Here is a 24,408-nt window from a genome sequence, read left to right as displayed (position 1 = left end):
AGGAAAACTACCAGTTACTAGTTTGCCTTGTTTGAGGAGCCACCATATTTTTTTCTTGTGATAATAATGAAGATAATTAAATTAGAATGTGGCCATTTTGTTAAACTTAAGAGACTGCACTTCTGAATTTTTGGTTAAAGGTTTTGGCTGCTATAGAAATTTTATTTTAAATATAAGAACAAAAATCTTTTGTACTTTGATTTAATTGGAATGATTTTCAAATTATTTCTGCAAGTAAGGTAATTGTAAATTTAAAGCATTAAGCATTTATTGATGAATAATGTGTATATTCCCATTCTGAGAAATATAAGTGGGTCAAGTCAAATAAATTCTTTAAAGTTTATATTACATTGCCAGTGGTTTCATAGACATTCTCTTGTATTTGTCAAGTAAGGCAAATAAAAATGATTAAGACTAAAAAAAAAAATAAAATAAAATAAAACAGCTATTTGCAGCAATAGCTGACTTAGGAAATTCACCCTGAGAATAATATTTTACAGATTCCACAGAAATTTTAAATAAAGTCAACTTTACCAATAGACTAAGTTCTCCCAGTGTGACACCAAATGAAAGAGGCCGCTCTGGATCTGATATCTGTCAAAGAAAAAAAGTGACATTAAAATACACTCATAGTGAGGGTAAATCCATTTCACACTCTACAACAGGCAACAAAGGACAATGAATTTACAGGTAAGCTACACAACACAAATGGATCTGTGGAGAAGAAAGGGAAGGAAGACACTAACATGGCTGAGATTCTCCATATTTTGTAGGCATGACAGAAACATGACACTTTCCCAGTGGAACTATTTTTCTCCTAGAAGTGAGAACACGCACTAACCGGGACTAAACAGATTCTTGTCCAGATAGTTTAAAAGAGACAGCCTCTTTATGTATAGCACTAAAGATGTTCTCCATAGATAAATAAAACAAGGAGTTGTAGATAAAACAGTGCCACTAAATTATTTTTAAAAGATTTTCACATTTAGAAATATGAACTGTCTCTCTACACCTTTAATTTCCAATGACACTTTAAAAAAATGTTAGAAGATGCTCAAGATCCTTAATATTTAATTCCCTCAATCCCTTAACCCAAAATCTGCTATTATTAAACTGATCTATTTCTCATTTCAATATCTAAGTAATATTTATACACAGTGCTTAAACTGTGCCATTTTGTGTATGATGACTTTGTTTTTGACATCTCACAGAATGTACAAAAACTAGTGCTTTTTGGTCATGAAAGAAAATAGGGAAACTAGAGACAAGAGAAAAATCACATAATGTTCTAAATCATCCATCAGAAACTTGAGTCACATACATCCTTCTCAAACAGGAAAACCATTATCTGGTATAGCTGTAAAGCATGAGCTTTGTGAGCTTTGTTTTTAATATCAGATATATTACGGTTTGTGGCAAAATATATTTCCTTCATTCCCATATTCATCTTTTTAGGCCTATGGATATCAAGCTCAAAATAATTTGCAGCTATTTCAGAAGGAACTCTAATAAAACACAACTCCTCAGCTGCTAATGCACTCCCCATAAATTACTGCTCTCATACAGTGAGCATCTTTATGATAAATTAAACTCCCCCTACCCTCATTTCTATATTTTTAACTATCTTCCCACACACAAAAATTAAGGTAATCACACTGAAAGAGGCAAGATACAAGGAAGATGCCTTTGTGCTTTTAATTTTTTCTGTAGATTATTTTAATATATTTTGTCACTGACACCAACTTAAATTTAATTGATATTACTTGTCCCACTCCTGTGCATCTGTATTTTTTCATTAAAGAGAAAGAAATAACGTACCTTTCAAATTGTACTTGCTCAGTTGAAAAGTTTAGTTTAAGTTTAAACTGAAAGTGGGAGGGAGGGTCAAGAGGGAGGGGACATAGGTATACCTATAGCTGATTCATGTTGATGTTTGGCAGAAACTAACACAATACTGTAAAGCAATTATCCTTCAATTAAAAATAAAAAAATTTTTTAAAGCTGAGATTATTATTCATCAACATACCACTGGCTTTAAGAATAATTCTTTTACTTCCATGACAAGTTGAGTTCTAAGTTTGTTTTAAACAAGGCAATTAATGTGTTAGGCTTTTTAGACACTGGTTTGTAAAATTCTGTCTACTGGACTTTCCAGGTGCCTCAGCAGTAAAGAATCCACCTGCCAATGCAGGAGACATCTGAGTTTGATCCCTGATCCAGGAAGATCCCACATGCTATGGAGCAGCTAAGCCTGTGTGCCACAACTACTGAGCCTGTGCTCTACAGCCAGGGGCCCCAGCTACTGAGCCCATGTGGGGCAACTACTGAAGCCTGCACACCCCAGAGCCCCTGCTCCACAACAAGAGATGCCACCGCAATGAGAAGCCCAAGCACGCAACTAGAGAGTAGCCTCTGCTCACCACAACTAGAGAAAAGCCCACACAGCAATGAAGACTCAATACAGCCAAAAAAAAAAAAATTTCAGTCTAATGATAAGCTAGGTTTTTCAGACATTTGTTTGTTAGCAAAATTCAGTCTAATGACTATAGAAAACCAAAACACAAAGTTGGTATAAGACAGAGATTGTATATCTTGAAAAACTACAAGTGTATCTTACCGAATATGAACTGAAAAAAGGGACTTCTCAGGAAAGTAAAATAAATTCTCTATATGGCAGTATGACTTTACATGTAATCTAAACTTAAAGCAAACTAAAAACAAAAAAGAAAGCAAACTCATTTTTGGAAAAGATGAAAAAGCATTTCCAATTCGTTACGTAAATGAAAAAATTCAAGGCTTTTCATTTACGCTTCAAACTTTAAGACAAAGCACCTATTAAGTTCAAAATATTGATTATGTTTTAATTAAAGTTAATCAATCATATAGTTCTTAATCAACTAACATTAAGCTCTCAGTTATCAGAAAAGTGGTTTCTAAACATTGCTCCACATGTGTGTGAGTAGCTGTGTGTGCTAAAATCCCGTGTGGTAGAATGTAAAGTACGAGACTAGCAGCCAAGTGACCTGGGTTTTAGTCCCCTTTCTACCAACCACCATTGTAACTGATTACTTCATTACCTCTGGGAACCAATTTTTTTGTCTTTGTAAAAAAAAAAAAATTAGTTCCTTAAAGCTTTATTAGTCTAAGTCTTTAAACAAAATTCAAAATAAATAATAAAGGAAAATCCAAAAATCTCTTAAATTAGCTTTAGAAAGAAACATATGGTGGTTTATGATATATTTACACAGTTAATGAAAAAAGCTTAATGCTAGTAAGGAGATATGGTAGTGTACTAACCAGGAAAAACTTAATCTTGGATTTAAAACTGCCATGTATGGGCAAATCAATAATTAATAATAATTAATGTCATAAAACACACAATTACTAACCTAGACCAAGTAAACTACTTACATCATCTTCATACTTAATGTGAATGTCTGTGATTTTCACTTGTACATTTTTAATTACTTGAGTTGCCAATTTTTCCAAAAATGTATCCTTTTTGGCTTCTTTTGGTTTATCTATAAAAAATAGAAAAATACAAGTTCAAGAGTTGAAAGTATCACATAATTCATAATCAATGATTGAAGGATAACTAAAGTACTACTCAACAGGAATTACAACCTATTCCTTGCTTTATTTTAGATTTTAATATGCATTTCCAACTTAAAACTTATTTTTCAGCCACTATATCAACAGGGAAATCCCTAAAACTTATTTTGAAGTTACATCATAATCTAACATTTATTTTACCTTTGAAGACAGAAATCAAGTGGCAATGTGTATAAATAACACACAGCATAAAAACCACTTTTACCTACCTTTTGAGCGATCAAGACCTTTAAAAGGTTTCTTAAAATGTTTTTTGTGCTTTTTACGTTTACGTCCTTCTCAGTGGAAGCATTTTAGTGAGAAAAGGATAAAATTCAAGTTAGCAGACTAGAGGACAGAAAAGAAAACAAGAGACTTCTTCCTGACTGCAAATTCTGGTACAATTCACCTTATTTTATTCTAAACTGACCTGTTACTTCAATACAGGCAGAAATTCACAAACTTTTTTTAGTCTAGAATAACCTTCTGTAATAAAGAAAATAACTTGGCAGGTGCAATTACACAAAAAGTGAGTAAAATATCTGTACACAGTGCCCTTTAGAATATTTATGACTGCTTATAATATAAACTTTAATTTTTAATTTCAATATTGCCAAAATATTGGAAATGTAATAATGACAGAATATGTATGGTAGGAGCACAAATGAAATGAAAGGGTAGGTTGCTGAGAGATGACTTCCTCTGAATGATACACCTCACAAAAACAGAATTCTTTACAGTCTTGAGGCTATAAAGAATACAAAAAGGGCAAAAAAAAAAATGTACACAGAATTTTACATTTGGCTTAATAATTCCTTTAGTATCTCTTTTATTTGGCACTGACTTGTTCCAAGGCATTAACCCAAACCTATCTAACCCAACTTACAAATCTTTACATTCAACTGCCTGCTACATGTCAAGTCCAGTCTTCACTCTTGGGGCAGCCTCTGTATGGTCTCCCCTTCCTCCGATCTCCACTCTTTTCTCTGATCTAACCTCCTCTGACCTAATACTACCAGATTCACATCTTCTAAAATACTATTCACAGCCTGTTAATCCCTGCTCAAAATTCTTTTAAAGGCTCTTTGTAGCCTGCCAAATAAAATGAGAAAGTGTTTGCATGACACAGAGGCCCTTTCATGATCCAATCCCTATCTCCTTGTCCTGTTCTATCTTCTGCCACTCATCCTTGCACTGGACACTTCAAGAAGACTACTGATACTTTCCAAAACAAGCTGTAACTTAAAAAAAAAAAAAATTTTTTTTAATTTGTCCTGTGGTATAGCTGATTAACGATGTTGTAATTGTTGTATGACCATACATACACACGTGTCCATTCTCCCCTAAATTCCCCTCTCATCCTGGATGCCACATAACACTGAGCAGACTTCCATGTGTACGAGCTATAACTTTCTAACGCCTTAATGCCTCTACACGTAGTAGATTCCCTGAACTTAGTCTGCTCTCCCTGAAGTTCTTCAGATAAATTCCTAGGAGGCTTCAAATCGCAGGTCCAGCACTACTGCTTGTGTAATGCCTTCTTCAACTCTTCGAAGAAGAGTTGGATCTTCTTCTTGATTATCTCCAAGGCCATCCACCCTGGAACCTTATACAGACTTCCACTAAGCAATGAATACACTGTATTTGAAGTATCTGCACAACTGTTTTGTTTCTAGTCAGGAGGAGTCCTTCATTAGGACAAGAATTATCATAACATCTAGGCGCAAAGCATATGATATGTATCTGTTCAACTGAATCAAAATTATCTACATCTGGACATTAAAATAAAATATACAAGCTCAATTAATGTCATAGAGAAGATACTGAGATTTAGCATGAAATTGTAAATTTGTTCTTCCTTGATATTTTAAAGCAAATTATCCTGCCACTACAAGAACTAAGAATCAAATTATCAAGTCCTAGATTTTAAGCTTAAGACCCTAAATTTCAAGAAGAAAATATTTACTAAACCTGTAACAAAATCTGGACTTTGCTATTACCAGGAGTTCTTGTCACAGTCATGGTTACCTAAATCTTTTTAATTTACAAATTAAACATTCAGCAAAGTTCTCATAGAAACACTATTTGAAAAGAAATAGCAAAGAAAGCCAGAGAAGCCCTGAAAACCATCCCACTTAGGTAGAAAGCTTTCAGAGACAGGATTCAACTGCCTGGGTTTAGAGTCTAGAATAACTCACTCTTCTCATCTGACCTTCTATTATCCTTCTGGTTTCACATTTGTCCTAGCACCGTGTTCTGTCTTTGATCTCAATGTTAGATGTACCATGTTTCAAATGGTTTCAAAATCTAATCTAAGCACTACAGAGTCTTCATTTAATCTGATGGATAATAAATGTATGATCCCCAGTCACTTTCTAAAGCAGTTCTCAAATGTTTTGGTCTTAGGGTCCCTTTAACACACTTAAAACAAGAACCTTAACCAGCTTTTCATTAGGGTGGGTTGTAACCACAGATGTTGATATTTACCACGTTGGAAATCAACACTGAAAAGCTTTTTAATAGTTATTAATTTATAAAATAACCCATTATGCAATAGCACAGGTAACATGTATTTATGAAAAATAACTATGTCTTCTAAACAAAAACTTGTAATGAGAAGATTGATATGGTTTTACAATCTTACAAATCTCCTTAATGTCTGGTTAGTAGGAGACTGCTGGATACAAATACCTGCTCTTGCCTTCGGTCTTTTAGGATCTATTGTTTAGACTGAAGTAAGTGAGGAAAGTCTGACTAATTACAGAAATGTAATAGGAAACAGGAGGAACATCTTCATCTTTTGCATATGAACATCTTTTCATGTAATTATGGATATTACATCAAACTCAACTAGTGATACTTTCTCAAAGCTGCACCTTGGAATCTGAAGCTATCAGTGAATTTTTCATCTAAATTAAAGCTGGTTTACCGTGCACTTTAATACATTCATAGTATTTTACCACACTTTGATAATATGGAAATACTGCTTCATTGAATTATACAGATCTTACAAATGTGGAGTCACTTTATTTTTTCATATAAAAAATCACATTGTTAATACCACCAAAAATCTCATCAGAAAAGTCTGAGTATGGGAAGCTGTGAAGCTCAAAGTGGCGAATACAAATTCCCCAAAATTCTAATTTTTGTTCAAAAGCTCAAATTTTATTGCTGGTAACAAACACTGTCAGTTCTTTTTTCTTAAAGCTGTGTTGTTGAAATATCTACCAAACACCCAAATCTGAGTAATAACAGTCTGCCAGCCATTCTTTGAAGTAAAATGGCTTTCCATGAAAAAAGTACTAGTTCCACTGAAAACCCAAACAACTGCACAAGTATTTTCCCTTGAGACAATTATCCTGTTTCAGTCTACAGAAGCGCGATATGTATGCTTCCTCTTTTGTCACAAAACTACAATGACAAATATACTCGAGAGCTGTAATCTATTAAAATTAAATGGTTTCTATTTCATCAATGATTTTCTTAAGTAAAACTGGTGCTTCTTCCATTCTGTTTTGCTTTTTACTGTGAGTGACTGGCAGGGAACAATACAATGGCTACTGGCAGTAGAGTCTGGTGCCACTACCTTAAATCATGCCAAGGCAGCCAGCAATCTAACTCAACACTGCTTTTGCACCATCAGTACCAATGTCAAAACAGTGGGAAAAAAAAAATAATGTCTTAGAATTATTATGAAAATAGTTTTGACTTTTTGAAAATCATTGCTCCAGAAAAAAAAAATTTTAATGAGTAAATATACACTTTCAAAGAATCAGACACAACTGAGCAACTCAACAACAACAAATATACACTCAGAAACTGAAAAAATGAAAGCATTATAAAGAACACATTAAGTCCTGGGCAGTAAACAAAAGACATCTGCCACAAAATTAACTATCCTCATTTCAGAATCAAATTTTAGGCCAAGTTTAGTTTTTTGTTTTTTGTTTTTTTTAATCCAGGCTAATACACATTTTTGGAATAAAAAGAAACTCTGAATCATGAAGTTTTACTTTAGAGTGTCCTCTGTCTGTTTTGTTTTGTAAGCACTGCTTGCTGCCCAATGATTTTTTTACATATTTAAATAGGCCACTAGAACTCATTTGTATCCTGGAGGCAGGTTGCACCTAGTAAGATCAGAAAACACTTCCCCTGGCAGACTGTAGAAAGTTGGTTCAATTAAAAACCCACAAAATTGGACAGTGAAGCATGAGTTATCTTTTATATCAAACAAAGTGACTCTAAGACAAAGAGTCAGTCACTCTTACTCAAGGGGCAGATTTGTTCAGAGAAACTCCTTTCAGGGTAATTTCATTCATGCTATGAAATTTGCCATGCAACTCATTCTTCCATTTGTCATAATGAACCCAAAAATTAAAGAAGTTTCTAGCAGCAAAAGTAATTCTATCATAATGCTTATCGTTGCTTATATCTTGAGATAGAGATGCCACTTGCTTGTCATTTAATCAAAACAAATTTTAAGTGTGACTAAGTTAATATAACAAGTTCCTAGAAAGTTATAGAAAATAAAGTTAAATAAAATTACTGTTTAAAATATTAGAAATTATTATTATTTTAATGTGTTTGGTAAACTTCCTAAGATACAAAACAATCCTACTGTGAATCCTAAAGCAGTCAGCCTTCAAATCTGCCTTTTTTGTGAGGCTGTCCAGGACAGTAGTCTGCACATGCTGCCAAAGCTACTACACAGGTGAAGCAAATCAGGGAGGATAGGAGAAGAAAGGCAGGGAAACATCTTTTATCAAGATCCTAAATAAAGTCTCACTCAAAAAAAAAGGTTCCATTTTATTGCTTTTTACAAGTTTGAAAACCACTGCTACAGAAGAGAAATCGTTTAATTGAAAAACTACTATACTATAGAACAAAGGCAAAAAGGTAGTCCTGATTTGGAAGTCATCCACAGATCAAACTGTAAACTGCATAAGGGCAGTGGACTGGGTCTGTTTCACCCCATGAACACTGAGCATCCAGCATAGTCTTCCTACTAGAAGACATTAAGCGTTTGGTGAGTGAATAAATGGATGCAGAAGGTGGAAGAAAGAAAATGACAGTGAAGGGGAAAACCATGAATTACATTTCCATATTTTATAAAAGGATGACATGACATATAAACTCCATTAAAAGCACAAGCATGGATAAGAATATAATTTTGTATGTAGCTCAGTATAATTAACCATGCATACCCACCAGGCTTGATGTCCTTGTAAACAAAGCTTTCCAAGCCATATATGAACTCCCCTGAATGTGCGCCTGCATCCGCACGGCAGCAATAACCAAAATGCAAAGCATTTTAAGACATCCTTAATTTCACATGTAAAATATGTCTGAACTTAGTTCAAAGAATTAGACATCATGTAACAGAATAAGTAAAATGCAGTGACACTAAAACAACTTACTTCTACAGAAATATTCTCAAGTGACACCATTTCCATTCTTTCAACACACAAGCTTTGTTTTCATATATTAAAACAAAAACTCTTAATAATTAAAATTATAACAATTAATACTTTCAAGTTAAGCAAAACAGACAAACACCAATTATGGCTAATGTCTCACTGATTTACCCAATTTTCAAAGAGAGCAAAAATCTGCTATTTTGGTTCCCTTTCTGCCCACCATTTGTTCATTTTCAGAATGAAACATTGCTGCAATATTTATGCTAATTTTAGGGTTAGCTGAAATGAATTCATCTTATTTTAGTATCATGTTCCCTTCAAGACACACTGCCTGAATCCTTTCTATTCATTCTTGTTAGTTATGGTTAGGAAGCACCATCTTCCATTTTGCTCCCCAAATCCAGCTTAGGTACCACTACCTAAAACACAGCCATGATCAATCACATTGCTCTCCAGATTTTTAAAGAAAAAGTAACTTACTAACTTTCTCACTGACTATCAAAGTCCACTATAACGCAGAGTCAAAAACCAGACTGAGTTCAAATTCTAGCTCTATCATTTTCTAACAGCATAACCTAGAACAAGCTTTTAACTTCCAGCTTTCTCAACTATAAAATGGGAACAATAAAAGCCTTTATATCATAGAATTATGACTATTAAATGAGTCAGTTGATATTAACCACTTTGAAGAGTGACCCATAAACAGTAAATTCTCAATAAATGTTAGCTGCTATCATTATCACCATCACCATCATGGTTTTCAAATTTCTCAAAACTGATATAAACTTAGCTTTCCAACTCCTCTCCAGCTACACTATCAAAGTCCCAAATTCTTAGCAGCTCCCCACACATACTCTACACTTCTTCATTTCACTATTGCCTTAACCTAGAATGCCCTCTCTCCCTTCTGCACACTCAGCTGAAATACAGACCTTCAGAGTGTCTGCCCTGATCTCTTGATTGAACATGATAAGCCCTTTATGAACTTCTGCAATACTCTAACTATATCTCACTAATGAGACTCAACATCCTCTCCTGCCTATTACTATACATGAGGTCTCTGACAGCAGGCTACAGGAATTTTCTAATTTTTGTGCTTCCAACAATGTGTTGAACGGACTGGCAGCAGACTTCTCAAAAGTACCTGGAAGTTGAAAGATTTTTACCCTTAAAATTCTCACTTTAAACGCAATATTCTATCCCCAGCCAAATCAAACAAGTGTGGAAGTAAATTACAAAACTTTCAGACTTGCAAGGATCTTAAAAATTATATCCAGTACATCCTTTCTTAAAAGCTATCAGAAATGCTTCAGCTAAACAAAGGAACAAACTAACAACAAAAGGCAAGGGACTCAATGAATTAAAAACAGAAGAGCAGTGAAGATCAGTTCTAGGATGACAATTATACAGCAGAACTAAAACAAAACAAAACAAAACACAACCAAAAAACTGCTCTTCAAGAGGGAAAGGGGGAGAGGGAAAGGAAAACAGATGTGTTTGGGCAATTGGAAAATAACACTGATAGCCATATGATTGATAGATTTCATGTAGCACACAAAAGAATTTAAGGTAAATTTAAATAGAAGGAAAGAAGCATTTACAAATTTAAGAAAGAAAAACAAAAGGCTGGTGCAAAGGAAATAAAATCACAGTATATTATCTGACCCATCCAGCAAACAGTAATTATTTTGTCACAGTAATGTAAATTTTGACTCATAATTGGCCAAAAATTATGATATGGCCGTATTACGAGAAGATAGAAAGAGGAATTAAGGATGAAGGAAGATGATAAGAGAGGTAAATTCCTTGACTACTGTCACAGGAAATACAAGACAGTGCCTTACATTAATAAATTAGACAATCACAGAATGTTAATATTTCTAAAATGATGGCTCTGTCTAAGGAGTGAGTCAAAAGGGTAGAGAAGGGTGAAACAAGAAACTGACATTTTTCATAAGTCTTTTGGGAAAAAATGTTTGATTTCAGAGTCAACGTTAACTCTAAAATTTTAAGAGTGTTTGATAAATTAATATTTAATATTTTAAAATATAGAATCTATACATACAGCATTTGAAAATCTTTTGACTTTACTATTACCCTTTACTTTACAATTGCCTTTCCAAGAAAATAAATTTACTAAAATGAAATAAAAGAAGAAAAATATCAAGAAGCTTATTTTTACAGTTAACCAAACTCTCTAGAAATGAACTTATATTTCAATTTTCTTTTTTTCCCACATAATAGTGGGCAGGCACTCTATTTTATCAAATGAAACAAACTGAGTAAAAAAGTACTTCTTTAAAGCAGAGCAGACTAAAGACTCTATTTTCATTTTTATCAACTGCTGCTTATAGTTAAATCATTTCCTCTCCTTACCTGAGTCTCCATACATAAGCGATAATGCTTTTGTGCTTTCAAAATCAAGAAATAAGTGGGAAAATAAGAAGTATAAAAAATAAAGTCTAGTAATCAAGTCAAAACTGTTAATTAAAAATGGTGAAATGGAAAGCACATCAAGGCCAGGGTTGTCTTTAATCATTCACATGAACAACATTATATGAAGACAGGGTCTATATTTATATAAACTAGAGAAAGTACTTACATGCAGTCAAAATGACTAAATGTATTTCTTAATAATTGAGAAAAAAAATCTCTGTCAACATATTTCCCAACTTCTGAATTTATCTCTTTTATACTTAGAGCATTTTGTTGACAAACCTAATATAATAATGTTAATGAAACTGAGTTTCAATTTCTGAATCTTAGTTCTATCCTAACAAAAACTAAACTTATTATCCAAGAAGCTGCAATATAATGATTATTTATAAGCCTAACAGCCCCATTAATACAAGTTTAGTACTACAGATGTTGATCCTCTATAGATTTATCAAATCATCCTTAACAGTCTCTCTGTGAGACCCAAAAATAAGTTTCCTAAGTATTAACAATCTAGTAGTCAAAATTCACAAGCACTTAATACAAAATGTATGGCAAATTATCATTTTGCTGATTAAGCTGTCAACTGCTAAAACGGAGAGAGTATATACTATGCTTTCTCTTATAGTTCACTGGAAACACTAAAATATTTTGAAAGCAATCACAGTTATTGCTACGCCAAAAAAAAGAAAAAAATGAGTTTGGGGTTTGTTTCTCAAGAGGGAAAATATAACTTAATTATATATATTATAAATTAAAAGTATATAATTACATGAAACAGCAATATATCCAAGCATATATAAATATACCAATTGATGACTACATATAACTATATGTATGTGTATTAACAGATTTAATCTGAACTGATTTAAGAAAGAACTTAAATTCTAGTGCTCTCTAAGCCTTTTTCCTCATTTTGATAAAACTATTTCTAATTAACCAATATTGAATAAAAAGAAATATTCACACTGAATTGGCATAAAACAAAACCACAACCACTTTGCTTTGTTTGGCACATAAAAGTGACGGAAATTAAGAAAACTGTTTTCACGGAAATACAGATCCTTGAGTTTCAGCAGAAACATAAGATACGGTTAAATATGAAAAGAGAAAGGAAAAAATGTTTAGACTTTTAAAATTTTCTACCATTAAAACAGCCTCTGTATCTGAAATATTTTAGTACTTTTCTGTAAAAGAATCAGTAATTCTGAATAAGGAAAAAACACGCAAGGAAAAAAGAATTAGAATCATTGACAAAGAATTTTAATAAACAAGCTATTTTTAAGAGAGATTTCTCTCTTGATTTAATTAAATATCAGCAGCTTAAGCATCTTATTATAATATCTAAATATAATTTCTATCATTTCTAACATTGGCCATATCTTTTAAGAGAGACCAAAGAGAAATGCCTTAGGCATTTCTAGTACTATCTTCTTCCATCATAGAAATACATAAACATGCTACCAAATGATGCAAAAATGATGTAAAATGCTATTAATTCTCATACCCCAATTGGCAATCAGAGTATGATTTGACTTGAAAGAGAAAAACAAACTTGGAAAGGCTTGGAAATGCCTTCAACTCACCATCCTACAGACCATTCTGTTTTATCCTACCCTTATTCTTGCTCCATAAACCAAATTAAAATAGTAACCAGATTTATTTTTAGATAAAAACAAAGTATTAAAACTTAAAGATGTTAAAATGTTGAAATCTGAAAAACCAATTTTTAAAAAATATCCTGTACAATATGAAAAGATACAGCAAGGAAAAGAATTACAGCACCATTTCCTCTAAACATTACTTCACTATATTAATATGCTGAACTTTATTATCTTTCAACAACACAGGTGAAAATGCAGACAAAGAAACCATTAACCTTTGGCAAAAACAAAGAGGACTACAAGAACTCAAAGAATTTGGGAAGTCACCATAAAGTAGCATAGTAGAAATGACTGCTTAAGAAAAGTAAGAAAATTTAACTGGCAGGGAGATAAAATAATCACAAAGGCAATGATTCCTAAACGTGAGTCATTAAAATCTTTACAATCGATATTATGAGATATGATGTTAAAAGAAGATTCTTTGGAACAACAGCTTATGAAGGCTTATGAAAGAATCCTCTTTACAGAGTATTAAATGTATCTAAAACATAGGTGTATGTACATTTACCTAAAACATAAACATATTGTACCTTTCTCTGCTGCTTTTTGAAGGGCTTCTTCAATTCGGGATAACTCTCTCTGTTTAATATCTTGCAAGGATTTTTCTTCCTTTTCAGCATCATATTTAATACCTAAAAACATATGTAGTTAATTCACACATCAAGAAAGGCAATAATAAATAAATAAGAGAAGTTCAGCCTCATTATAATATTGTGTGTATGTGTAACAGGTAACTTTTTAAGCAAAAAACATTTATATTTTTTGGACTGGTTTCACAAAAAGTTTACATAAATGATTCTTATCTACTTACAAAGTTCACATCAAAAGGAAAAGGAAGGAAGGAAAGGAACTAAAGGGAGAAAGAATACAGGAAAAAGGATGATTGGGGGAAAGGGTGAGTAGGAAGGGAAAAGGGAAAAACAAAGAGAAGGCAGAAAATACATCAAAAAATTTCCAGTTATTATATCTGAGTGGTAAAATTTTGAGTACAAAAAACATGTAATATCCAATATCAGCTGGTATCAATGTAAGATTGATTTAAAAAAGACTCTGAGAAAGAAATTCAAGTCTATGTATCAACAATCATAAAATACATAAAATCATATCCTTTTAATTTAGTAATCTCATTTCTGATCATGTACCTAAGGAAAAAACACAAAATGAGAAAGATATCTATAAGAAGGATGAGTTTATAATGTTCACTGTAACAGCAAAAACCAGTTGGCAGTCCATAATAAAATATCATATAGCCTTTCAAAATTGTCACTATCACCATGGAAACTGTGGTTTCCATATTTCATCAAAAATAACCCTTTTGCACTGTTGGTGGGAATGTAAACTGATACAGCCACTATGGAAGACACTAGGAGATGCCTCAAAAAAACTGGGAGTAGAACTACAATATAACCCAGCAAACCCACTGCTTGGCATATAAACTGAGGAAAACAAATGTACTGGAAAAGGCACATGTACCCCAATGTTCACTACAGCACTATTTAGCTAGGACAGGAAAGCAACCTAGATGTCCATCATCAGATGAATGGATAAAGAAGCTATGGTACATAAATACACCTGAATATTACTCAGCCATAAAAAGGAACACATTTGAGTTGGTTCTAATGAGATGGATGAATCTAGAGCCTATCATACAGAGGGAAGTAAGTCAGAAAGAGAAAAACAAATACCTCATATTAATACATATATATGGAATCTAGAAAGATGGTACTGATGAACCTATTTTCAGAGCAACAGTGGGTATGCAGACATAGAGAACGGACCTATAGACGAGGGTAGGGGAAAGCAGAGGGTGGGATGAACGGAGAGAGTAACATGGAAGCAGACACACCACCATGTGTGAAACAGATAGCCAAGGGGGACCTGCCGCGTGGCTCAGGGAACGCAAACCAGCACTCTGCGACAAGCAGAGGGGCGGGAGGCGGCACAGGGGCTGACAAGGGAGCGGACTCAGGTGTACCGACGGCGGGCTCGCGCTCACGCATGGCAGGGCCAACCCAACACTGTGAAGCCATTTTCCTTCCATTAGAAAAAAGTAAAGTTTGGAAAAAATATATATACACACACTAAGTAAAGAAGCCGGACCCACGTTACATATATAATGTGATAAATGCTATGTTAAATCAAGTATGATTTTATACAGTAAAGACTGGAAAACAAAATATAAAAATAAAAATTGTCTTTTATGATTGATACAACAAGTAACTTTCCTCTAAAATATCTAAACTTTTCTTAACATTATATTGATCTCAAACTGAAAAAATACTAATAATGAAAGATATTACTTTTAAAAATATCACTACTTTAAAAGTCATTAAAAATTAAAATACTATAATGTACAATGAGAAAATTACCTACTTTATACATGCTTTTGAAAGAACATTCACTCAAAATCAGAAGCAACAAAATGGGAAAAAATATTTTCCAATCTGTAGATTAACATCACAGTACATTTTTAAAAATTTATTTACTTTCATTCTCAAAAGTAAATCTGTCTAATGCATCACAGAAGACTTAGTTGTAAAATAATTATTCACAGAGAATAGAATAAATTTCACAAATGGCTGAACTTACTCTTTCCAACAACAGTATAAAATATTTCATATAAAATGTGGCTATATATGTACATGTAAAATGCATGTATGTGTGTACATATATGAATATGATTAGTTTATTTAAATTATGTTCTGTTTTACTAAACATATTAAAATATTTAACCAAAGTAACAATTTAATTTTACTATGACTTTACTGAATGGTTATAATCTAAAATAACTTACTTGCTCCTGGGACAACAAGCAGGTATAATCCCTCTAGAGTTGCAACAACAGCTTCGCCATAAAGGTTCTTCCAAGGAATCTTCAAAGTTAATTTATCTAAACAAACATGATTTCAACTTTCTTATTTGGATGCTCAAAAAGATATACATTTGTCACTTTCCATTAAGAGAGAAAGTATACAAAACCCTTCAGATCTAGAATATGAACATCACTCAGAAAAAAAAAAACTAACACAGTTTAAAACATCTTTTCCATATTATATTACTATTAGAAATAACTATTTACATTGTGCTTTATACTTTTCAAACTTTTTGATAACTATTATTTCATTTAATATTCCCAAACTGAAAGAAAAATGAGGCAACTATTACTTTGGTTTTGAAAAAAGGAAAACTCGGTCCCAGGCAGGTTTAATTATTTGCTTAAGTCCACTCAAGTCATCAATGGAACTAGAACCAATGGTCTAAATACGGTACATGCTGTTCCTAGTCACACCTGCAACCTCATCTCTACAGCATCAGTGTAAAAGAGTATCTGTTCAAGATCCCAGGAATTGAACCAGCAACACATATCAGAACACCCAAGGAAAAGACCTTTGACAGTATGCTAAATTGCTACAATCAGAAGAGGCCAACCCTAAAGGCAAGGTATACTGTTTTATGATTACCAGTATTATAAAGTGACAGGCAGTTCAGACTAGCTATATTCCAAATATCTACTTATAAATCACATGAAAGGCAGAACACATCTTCTTCGTTAGAAACAATGGTATTAATATCAAGTCCTTCAGAGGCTGGCCTACAGAAACTTTCTCACCCATAACGTAGATGAACTCCCCTGTGTCACTAAGCCAAGTTTGGAGTCTTATGGGAAAAAGCTATGCAAAGCAGGAGACAGAAGACAAAAAGGGCGTATTTTCAGCTAAAGTTTGAAATGGGCAAAAACCTGTCTTTGGTATCTTTCCAAGCTATTTCTTTCCTCTCTTCCCAATCACTAGTATGCCCTCTTTTCAGGTCTCCAGGCAGCAAATGTCCCAATCTACCCTCAAATGTATCAGAGCAATTCTACCCAAACCTTTTTACCCCTACAGTTTTCCGTGTTCCAAAAGTAAATACCTTCTCTCATCACAATTTAAAAAAATAATGACCCTATAAAAGCTATAGTTCTCTCAGTACTGCTGATCAGATTCTTAAGACAAAAGAATCTGATTCAACTAAGTCATGCTAATATATGAGTGACTTAGTTTAGTTTACACCATCAGAATCACTGGCACTTTTAAATCAAGATGCTGAAAGCTCAAAGAATTGCTGAACCGGATAAGAAGCTGAAGAGGAAATAAAATAATGTAAGGGAAGATATTTTGCTTCACCTGGATGGCTATGGAGGCAAGCCAGTTTGGGCTGGGAATCTCTTACCGAGGTTAAAATCCAGAATTATTTCTCCATCTAGATTTTTACTTTTCTCCAGTTTGTAACCCTGATGAGGTCCTTAAACGGCTCCTACTTCAGAGGAGCCTACAGCTAAGGGCAGTACATTTCTGGGTCATTTCTAAGTCTGTTGATTTTACAGTGAGCACCACTTACATTCATAATAGATAGTGTTTTATTTGTAATTGTCTCATCAACTCCTAAAAATTGATTTGATTGCCTTCGTGATGAGCATGAGATTGAAAAAGTGGGAAATGCTTCTTTAATATACCAAAAATAAATTATCTGTTCTCTAAGCCTTTTTTCTCTTCTTTTACCATAACTCATTATCCTCCCATCCTTGACTATTCTATATTCCACTGAAATTTCCACTGCCTTCCTTTTATAAATCAGGAAATTTTTTAAATTTTTAAGTAAAAGCAGTATCCACAAACATATCTAGCTCTTAGAAAATCAAAACATCCTTGGTGTACTTAGCCACACTAACTCTACAGGTTAGGTGTAACATTTTAGGCTAACAGTAATTTAATAACTGTTAATTTTAAGCTAACAGTAATATAAGGGCCTGATAAACCTTAAACAGAGATAAGTATAACGAAAATATGCTTTGCATCCTTACATGCAAAGTATCTCTCATAACAGTGAGTAACCTGGAAGAAAGCCATTAAATTATTATAATACTTTAAAGGCAAAGAAAATAAATTCAGAACCATTGAAAACCTCTTCCAAAATATAAATTTTGTTGTATTAATACAATGAATAACATGTAAGCTATTTAGGCAAATGTAACTCACCCATTAACCTGGATATGAGGCTGCAATATTTTGTGCTAATTTTAGATCTCTCTAGTATCTTTGAGGACAAAGATACCATATTTACCCTTGCTTCTCCCACAGCTACGTATCTCAAAGATAGAAGATTGAATGAATAGCTATAACTTCACTGGAGGATTTCAATTAAGCATACAGGGCTACAACAATACATCCACAACACTGCTAAACAAGGCTCTGTGTAACAGACAAACAAAAAATATAATGCATGCCCTAGTGATATTTTCAATCCAAGGGAGTATCTCCTGTTTCAAGAGGAAAAAAAGAAAATTTACATTAAAATGTTTTAATTTATATAAAAGGAACACATATTTATGAAGTAATGCAGATTCACAGAAGTATTCAAGTAATTACTAAAGATGCTAGGACGGTAAAAGACAAAGCCTTCCCTGGATACAAAATAATCAATGAAGAAGGAAAGCGATGTGGTGAAGTAGCAGGGTGACAGGGATGAAAGGAAGGATGGTGGCATAAGTAAAAATTCTAAAGTAAGAACAACTCATCTAGGGTTGCAATTTACAGTTTTTAAAAAGTAAAAACCAGGCAGCATGGACAAGTTGAAAGGACTTGCTATATTAAACTTCCTATTGAAAAATTCCTCCAAGAAAGATGTATGCTTAGTTATGGATGATCTTAGTGTAAGAGTTTGGCTACACAGACTTTCAACTTAACAGAACATATCCTTTATACCACATTGCTGCACAATTTATCAAGTGAAATGGCTGAATAAAACATAAGGGAAATTAGCTATACTTAAATTCTCTTTAGTCAATCCTAAAGAAAATCAACCCTGACTATTCACTGAAAGGACTGATGCTGAAGCTGAAGCTCCAGTACTTTGGCCACCTGATGCAAAGAGCCGACTTGGTAGACCCTGATGCTGGGAAAAACTGAAGGCAAAAGGAGAAGAGGGCGGCAGAGAATGAGATGGTTAGACAGCATCACCAACTCAACAGCCATGATTCTGAGCACACTCTGACAGATAGTGAAGCAAGGGAAGCTTGGGGTCCTGCAGTCCACAGGGTTGCAAAGAATTGGACACAACTCAGCAACTGAACAACAACAAATTCTCCTTACTAGAGTCTGCAAATTATACTACTTTGAAATTAAAAAAAAAAAAATTTGCATATCAACTTTGAAAATGAAGATACTTTTCTTCATTTTGTGGTGGAACCAAAGCCTGAAAAATATCATTGCAGTTCAAATGTCCTTCTAGTTTAGATGGTAGTTTTCTACACTTTGCTCAAAAACTTTCATACATGTACTAGGTATAGTATACATTAGGCTCAGAACTCGGAAAGCTCTAATCAACATAAGCCAAAAACCTATCACATTTTGTTCAGGCTCAGCAAGATGTCTGAGATTAAATAACAGGAAAAATAAAAAACTAAAAGGATGAGGAATAATTCAAATGAAGAGTGAAGTACTTACCAATTTGGCCAGCCTTGACTTTAAAAGGAACATCCAATTCACTCTTCAGAAGGAAGGGAAAAAAAATTAAACAACATCTTAAACTATTAAGTGCCCCCAAATCATCTTTGTAATAATTATTTAAATACATAATTACCTCTAAGGAAAAATAAAGTTTTTACATCTGAGAAACTCATAAAGGATATGTTTCATAGGTGAAAAAATGTTTTTAGTAACTTAAACTTGACTTTAAAGACAGAATTCATAAGAGAAGCAAAATATAAATAAGAACAATAGAAAAAGAGTTTATAGTTAAAGAACATTTCATTTTCTAAGAGATAATATTTCAATCATATGGAAAAAATTTTTTTTCTAAATCTTCAATCTCAGATTTTCCTAGAATAAATCATTAAACGAACAATCACTTCATCAGGTACCCAGTAACCAGGGTTTCAAAGAGCTTATCGAATTAACTGGGTTGTCAACATAGTAAAGAATCTGCCTGGAATACAGGATACTCCGGGTTCAATCCCTGGTTTGGAAAGATCCCCTGGAGAAGGGAATGGCTATCCATTCCAGTATTCTTGACTGGAGAATTCCATGGAAAGAAGAGCCTGGTGGGCCACAGTTTATGGTGTTGCAAAGAGTCAGACAAGACTAAGCAACTAACATTTTTACTTTCAACATAGTTTATATTAAAAAAAAAAACTTACCAGAGCATTTTCTTTTATCTGTAGATTATCCAAGGCCACATTACCTTTAAAAAAAAAAAAGACAAAAAATATAAAGTTAATACACCAATTAGTATTAGAATACCCTGTCTTAATGCAATATCAACACTCTGCTAAATGTTAAGAAGTAAGCAAAGCAAACTTCAAGAATTTAAGAAGCTAAGGCACAAAAGAGCTGTTCTATATAGACAAGAAGTATTCGTTATGGCATACTTTAGGTGAGCCCGATGCAAAAGAAATTATAAAATATTTAAACTGGCTAACATTTAAATAGACAATGAGAAAGAAACTGATGCCTTTCAGACTAAAGAACGCAGAACTGAAAATATCTATATATCCATCATTTTGAATGATTAAGCCAAAATCTTAAAAGAAGCAAAGAGGTTACTATTAGAACATATCAATTATCCTGTAACCCAGGATCTTTTCCTTAATCATAGTGTCAGTGAATAATTTCTATAAGAATACAGTGCTGCTCTTTTAAACTTTTAAAACTTCAACACCCTACTTTCCCAGTAATTGTTTATGGTTCTACTAGTCTCTCATTAGTCCAACTTTTTAAAAGTTTATTCAGATATTAAGTTATAAAAATGAAAGCCATAATGACACTATTGCATGACTCAAATTTTAAACACTGCATCTATATGTTCACACAGAATAAGTAAATATTCTTGTTTACATAAAAATATAAGCCAAAAAAGTTTTCATTTCATGTAAATTCTCTAGAGGTTACTAAAATGCAAGTTCCAACATGAAATACAAGTATAAATTATTCAATCATGCATTTTCTTAATCACTCATGACACTTTTTTTTTTTTTTTCCAAAAAATACTATGCTTCCTACGCTCTCTCGAAACACTTTTCAATCAAGTAGTTTCTTCCTGTTGGTATTCTAAAAAGAATTAAAAAGTATATTCAACTCTATTATGCCACTGTTAAGACAGTCGGTTTCCCCCAGATCTCAGATTTAGTCAAGCAAACATTTATTAAGCACCTACTCTGAGTCAGGTGCTGGAAAGAAAGAGAACAACAGTCCTGCTGGTGAGAAGTTCACAGCCTAGCAGAGGAGAGCAAATTTCTAAAATTTGGGAAATATTCTATTTACATCCCAACAGAATAGTGCATAAAATGCAAGGGAGGAACCACCTAGTTCTGCCAAGGGAGATTAAGAACTTCACACAAAATTTTAGGCTAGAAGACTGAAGAAATATTTACTGGGTAGATAAGAAGAGAGAACAAAGGGCTTCCCTGGTGGTTCCGCGGTAAAGAATCTGCCTGCCAATGTAGGAGACACAGGTTTGATTCCTGGGTCAGGAAGGTCCCCCAGAGTAGGAAAGAGCAATCCACTCCAGTATTCTTGCCTAGGAAATACCATGGACAGAGAAGCCTGGTGGGCTACAGTCCACAGGGCCACATGAGTCGGGCAGACATGACTTAACAACTAAACCACCAAGAAAAGAAGGCAACAGACATCTCTGAGTAAGATATATTTTAGAATGCACATGTGGTTTTTCGCAGCTGGTTGTGGGGATAGGAGATAAAGCCAGAAAGGTTGGCAGGAACTAGGCTAACCAAGAGTCTTCGGAATGAAAACTTCAGACTGGCTACGAGAGAGAGATGAAATATGTACAACAGGGATGACAAAATCTGAGCTAGACCCATTATTCTTTTGTCGTAAGAAGTGAATCTGTCCAAATAATTTAGCCAAAGATACTGCAATATTAGTTATAAAAGCAGAAAGGACTGATGGGAGGGAGGGAAGTTAGAAGGGAGGCCCTAAAGAACTACAAGTCCAGGAAGACAGCATACATCATCATAACCTATAACAGAGCAACAAAACATAGACAGACATGGGAACACGCTCATAAAACAGGTTTAAAATAAGGGTAAAGAATGCCCAGATTGATCTATATATTTACAATTATATATATGCACATATACATAGATAACAACTGTAACACTAGATACCGGAATAATCACAGCTGTTATTGCCATATAATAAAGTTCGTCTTCTTTATAAATGCGTATTGTAAATTTTCTATAATAAACTTAAAAGCTGTAAGAAAAGGAAAGTAGGACGTAAAAGCCTCACAAATGAGAAGAAAATACTACAGCATAATAACAGGAGGAAAATCTCTACAATATACTGAAGAGAAATTGAAACCTGAAGTAGGCAATAACTTCAGGGTCAAAGAGACAGATGAAAAAGTTGTTTTGGGGCTAGAACTGACAAGATGTCATCACTGACCAAACATGACTAATATAGTAGTAATGGAAAACTGACATGTGTTTGAGAATTATGAAAAAAAAATCTTTAAAAAGTATTATATGCATAAAAATTAAATAAAGTGGGAGAATATTCCTGGACTTAATTCTGTCAGATGGCGAATTACAAAAAATTACAATTGGGAATTCTATTTGAGTCAAAAAAAGTGATGTGCACAGAAGCTAGTGCACATGTGAAGCTGTACATACCAGTTTAACAAGACCTAAGACCTCAAGGGAGGCCTGTAAACTTGCTCGTGAATTTTGCTTGTTCCTCCCCTTGATTTTCAACTAGAGAGTCAAGGGTCACCAGGAATGCTCTCAAGTAACCTGCAGTAGATATAAAGCATCTTCTAACAATTGTTAAGGCACTAACATAATATATGTAAAAATATAAGTGCTCTCATAAAAAGAGCACTTTCTACCATAGTGCCACTGTGGTTCTTTAATAAGTGATAGATGCTATTTAAGATGTGAAATAGTAAAGCTGCCAATATGGCTAACAGCGCTGAACAAGTACATTTAGAAAGGCAGATTAGAGAAAGGTAATAGTGTTTATTGCTAGGAGGTAGAATTAAGGATTTTTTAATTCATGTTCTTCAGTATTTTCTAGTTTTTACAATAAACAGATATTACTTTTAAGTTAATACTATTAAATTACAATATGAAATGGGGAAACAAGGTGTAAACTCTAACGTCAATATGACCTTAATACGTTTTATATAAATTCCTCCTATATTTACCATTTACTATCTACAGAAACATTAAAAAAAAGATCTATTTCTACTACTTAAGAGTCTAGCAATCAAATGCATACTTCCTCTCTGGAAAAAAATGTAAATGTTATCTAACAAATAGTAACCATAACAGTGATAATAAGAATGATACACTCTATAAATTATTTGCACTGAAGGAGGAGTCACTACTCCTAACACAAAGAAAAGGGGAGGAACAGCAGCATATTTCTGATTATCACCAGGATGAAAGTGCACTCATTCATTCAGCCGGTAGATGAGTGCCTTATCTAACTAAGGCACTGTGCTCAGAGTGTACTCTTCCACTAAAACGCATGTTTTCTGCAGATACAGAAAGCACACTCCCGCCTAAATATCAGCCACTTTATATTTAACTGACTGCTGAGGAAAAAGTTAAGATTTAGTTTTCCATTTCTATTCAAGATAATATAATTCTATACACATGCAAGTAACTTTAATAGCTATAATCAGATCACCCCGGGCTAAGAACACAGAGGTCACAGGAAGTTCCTGAAAACCTAGAGGAAGGGTAAATATTTGTGTCTAATCTTAACAACACCCCCCCCAAAAAAGGGAGGAAAGAAAGACTAATAATTGGAGATGGATAAACTTAACTCTGCCAGCGAGGAAGGCACTAAAGCCAATCCCACAATCAAGTGTCTCGAATCCCACAAATTTCTAAGGAGACCAAGGTAGAAAGAAGAAAAGAGGTTCTGTGAAATGATTTCCTTCCATGATGGACTGCCAAGTCTGAAGGATGAGAGCAAAAGTTAGTCTGGCTTCAGAAGACAAGGTTTCTGATTTTGACCCTACATGATGAAAGTAAATGATGGCCCACCAGCTACCCAGGCCTCTCAATGCACTCACTATATGATGAAAGAAATGTATGCACTATACGATGAAAGAAATGAAAGTAAATCATGAATAAACAGAAACATTCTGGCTGAGCACACATGACTAGAGTGTCACATATAAACTTTCAAAGCTAATCCTGAAGGATATTTCAAAGAAGCATCTTAAAAGAGTAAATCCTCAATCAAAATTTAACTTAATAATCTTTAAGAATGAACCAGAGGAGAGAAATGAAA

At 33.6% G+C, this 24,408-nt stretch overlaps 1 protein-coding gene across 2 annotated transcripts in view; it reads right to left on the bottom strand.

The window, feature by feature from the left end:
* Positions 1-24,408, bottom strand: part of VPS13C (vacuolar protein sorting 13 homolog C) — a 182,138-nt gene that overhangs the window by 150,072 nt on the left and 7,658 nt on the right. For both annotated transcript variants that reach the window (XM_043471782.1, XM_043471783.1), the window contains exons 2-7: positions 20,283-20,326; positions 19,591-19,633; positions 15,903-15,998; positions 13,639-13,740; positions 3,412-3,521; positions 535-594 (exon numbers count right to left, since the gene is read on the bottom strand). In XM_043471782.1, coding sequence (XP_043327717.1) covers positions 535-594; positions 3,412-3,521; positions 13,639-13,740; positions 15,903-15,998; positions 19,591-19,633; positions 20,283-20,326 — 455 coding nt within the window. The remainder of the gene's footprint in view (positions 1-534; positions 595-3,411; positions 3,522-13,638; positions 13,741-15,902; positions 15,999-19,590; positions 19,634-20,282; positions 20,327-24,408) is intronic.

Source organism: Cervus canadensis, chromosome 6, assembly GCF_019320065.1.
Source record: "Cervus canadensis isolate Bull #8, Minnesota chromosome 6, ASM1932006v1, whole genome shotgun sequence".
Classification (NCBI taxonomy): domain Eukaryota; kingdom Metazoa; phylum Chordata; class Mammalia; order Artiodactyla; family Cervidae; genus Cervus; species Cervus canadensis.
The sequence above is the reverse complement of the archived record's forward strand: the minus strand, read 5'-3'. Positions and strand labels throughout refer to the sequence as shown.